The sequence below is a fragment of the Neodiprion lecontei genome, chromosome 4 (genome assembly GCF_021901455.1).
Source record: "Neodiprion lecontei isolate iyNeoLeco1 chromosome 4, iyNeoLeco1.1, whole genome shotgun sequence".
Classification (NCBI taxonomy): Eukaryota; Metazoa; Arthropoda; class Insecta; order Hymenoptera; family Diprionidae; genus Neodiprion; species Neodiprion lecontei.
Window position 1 is genome coordinate 33,051,019 of NC_060263.1, and position 2,627 is coordinate 33,053,645.

At 45.3% G+C, this 2,627-nt stretch overlaps 1 protein-coding gene across 1 annotated transcript; it reads right to left on the minus strand.

Annotated features, from left to right (window-relative positions):
* Positions 1–1,170: 1,170 nt before the first annotated feature.
* On the minus strand, positions 1,171–1,697 carry LOC107222058 (cuticle protein 19-like). The gene has a single exon (XM_015661269.2). It carries the CDS (start codon positions 1,651–1,653, stop codon positions 1,258–1,260), a length of 396 nt encoding a protein of 131 aa, XP_015516755.1. The 5' UTR covers positions 1,654–1,697; the 3' UTR covers positions 1,171–1,257.
* Between the last annotated feature and the right edge of the window lie 930 nt (positions 1,698–2,627).

Here is a 2,627-nt window from a genome sequence, read left to right on the forward strand (position 1 = left end):
ACGATAAAATGCGAAATACTTGGCACGTATATCTCTAGAAATCGGTTCAGTATCGTATTTATACCCTCTTCGTGACTTATATGCGGCTATCACTTTTACCCGTTAGGAAAAAAACGCTATTACACCCAGTTCTTTTCTGAATCAAAATACTCCTCTCATCGAATACCCACGATCGTAGCAGCACGACTCCGGAATTGGTTGGCGATAGTAAAAAGTTTAGGAAGAAGCCGGTGATGCAGTTGATCCCAGAAACGAGAAAACCGACACAACGCTGCCTTAGGTACAAGACAGAAAAACAACCAGCGTCGGAGACAAAAGCGAAAAAAGGGTATAGACGGGGAAAAGAAAATACAGCGCGAAATAAAAAGCGGACCCTTCTCTGGGGGAGAAACGGGAGAAACACTGAAAAGGGAGCCGGCGAACCTCGTTGAGAAACCGAATTCAATTCGACAAATCTGAAATGGATGGCCAGGCTGTTCTGCAGGGTCGGAAGAGACGGTCGACTCCCGAGTAAATAGACGAGTTGTAGAAACAGAGTTTCCTCACAGATAATTCAGGCTTTTTCCGTGTTCCAAAGGGAGGCGACACAATTTATTTTCAGTCCCGGCGCGTTCAGACGTGATAAAATCTTCGGATGACCTCTCTAATCATAATATAATATTGCAGTCGTAAAAGGATACTCCGAGATGGTTTCATGTGTGCAAAAACATTACAAATAAACAGCATCATTTTTCCCGTGCTTCGAAATGATCACGAAATCGATGCTTTGAAATTGAAACCACAAACGGAAATACAGGAATAGCAGAATGGTCATTGGTCCTAGAGCCAATTAAAGTATCGTGCATCGAATGATGTTTTCCAGGATGTTTGTGACATGCGAAAATAGTTTTATTCTCACAGTGAATCAACGTATCATTTTCTATTGATTACCATTCAGGTGGTCGAAGCGCAGAGTTCAATTACCCAATTGCCGTGAACAGAAGTCTGGATTATCAAACAGTTCAGAAGAAAACTCCACATCGGACAGATAAAACATTGCAATTGTACAGGATACATATACCGACAATTCTAATCCTCAGATAATTACAAATACAGATGATACCTAGACTGGTTCTGAAGAATTATTATCTTTGAGGAAGTGGTAGACGAGCTCAGGAAAAGATGAAGAAATTTATGAAACATTCAGTTTATTAATTAACATCGTGCAGTACAGCAATAGTGAACAACTTCGTAAACGGCTAACGACATCGCAGGACTCTAATGACCGTGAGCGTAGGCGCCAGAGTGGTCATTTCCACCGCTGTTGTGGACCACGGCATGGAAGCCGTCCTTATCGGCGTGGTACTTCACCGTGCGCACATTGCCGCCTGGTTCTTTGAGCGAATATTCACCGGCGACATTCTTTCCGTCGCGGTGTTCCTTTTGTCCGTGAAAATCGCCCGTGTGATGGTCCTCGACTCCGTAGGCGAACGAGTACTTGGGATGAGCGACGTAGTCCAGGTGGTGATGACCGTGCTTGTCCACCCACTGGACAGGCTGATGGTGTCCCACAACGGGTCCATGGTGGTGTTGGAAGGAGTACGCCTTGTGGCCGAACGTGGCTTGGGCCAGGACGGCGAGCAAAGCGACGGAGATGATCAGCTTGAAGGACATCGCGGCTCGAAGGTTGCTTACCGGAGCGACTGACTGTCGAAGAGCGTTCTGATTTGAGAAATGATTTGCACCGCTTATATAGTTACACCTTGGGCAACAGGTATCGTTGACATAACGCCACTTACGACAATGTAACGCGTGAAATAGAATTCAGATTCGGCTCCACCGAAGCGTGGCAATGTCAAGTGTTTAAACTTTGGCTAACGAAAGCTGTATGCAGGCATGCATGGGCGTAGGCGGATTACAGGAGAATGTAAATTACCCAAGTCTTGTATAATGGCTTGCTGCCACTAAACGGTCCTCGAAACTATTTGTATTCACCGTTTGAGACGGAATTATTTTGCCGTATAAAATCGCGTTAATTAAAAAAGTTTACATTCTCTCTGGTAAGTGTCAAGTCGGTTGATAGTTTTCGAGAACGACAGGAAATCGTTTTACCTGCTGACGGATCGAATGATACGCCGGGCGAGGAAAGAATCCTAAATAAATTACCGTTGAGTTTCGAGCCTCTTTCCGTCCCTGAAGTAGTGGATTGAAAAATTGTTGGACGCTGAAATTAGTGGCCGAGCCTATAAATAAGCGGACGCTAATGCGTTTTATCTCGCAGCGAGCGAGGAGAGCCGGTCTCGCCGGTTAAGCGACTGACATAAATTCGATCCCATTGCATTCCCCAAAGATCAGCTCAGAGCCAGGGCTCTTCGGGGCATTCCCAAATTATCCCAAACACGTGTTTTGTTACATATTTCGATACGTTTCGACGCACGCCCGCCGCTTAATTGCCCGAAAATTAGACGACTGACTCTTCAGATAGGTAAAAAGTCCGGAAAACGTTCTAGGCGGCTGCTAATCGCGCCGATCTTTTCAACAATGCGTTCGGTCACACGTTAACATCGCCCAATTTTCTCTTCTGTTCAACCATGGTCGTTAAAGGTTTTCTAAGTAATGACACCGGATGCTGTGGAAGGTTAGGGAAC

What these genes read in the sequence shown, in the direction of transcription:
- LOC107222058 (XM_015661269.2), bottom strand. Translation starts at nt 1,653, where the DNA reads ATGTCCTTCAAGCTGATCATCTCCGTCGCTTTGCTCGCCGTCCTGGCC.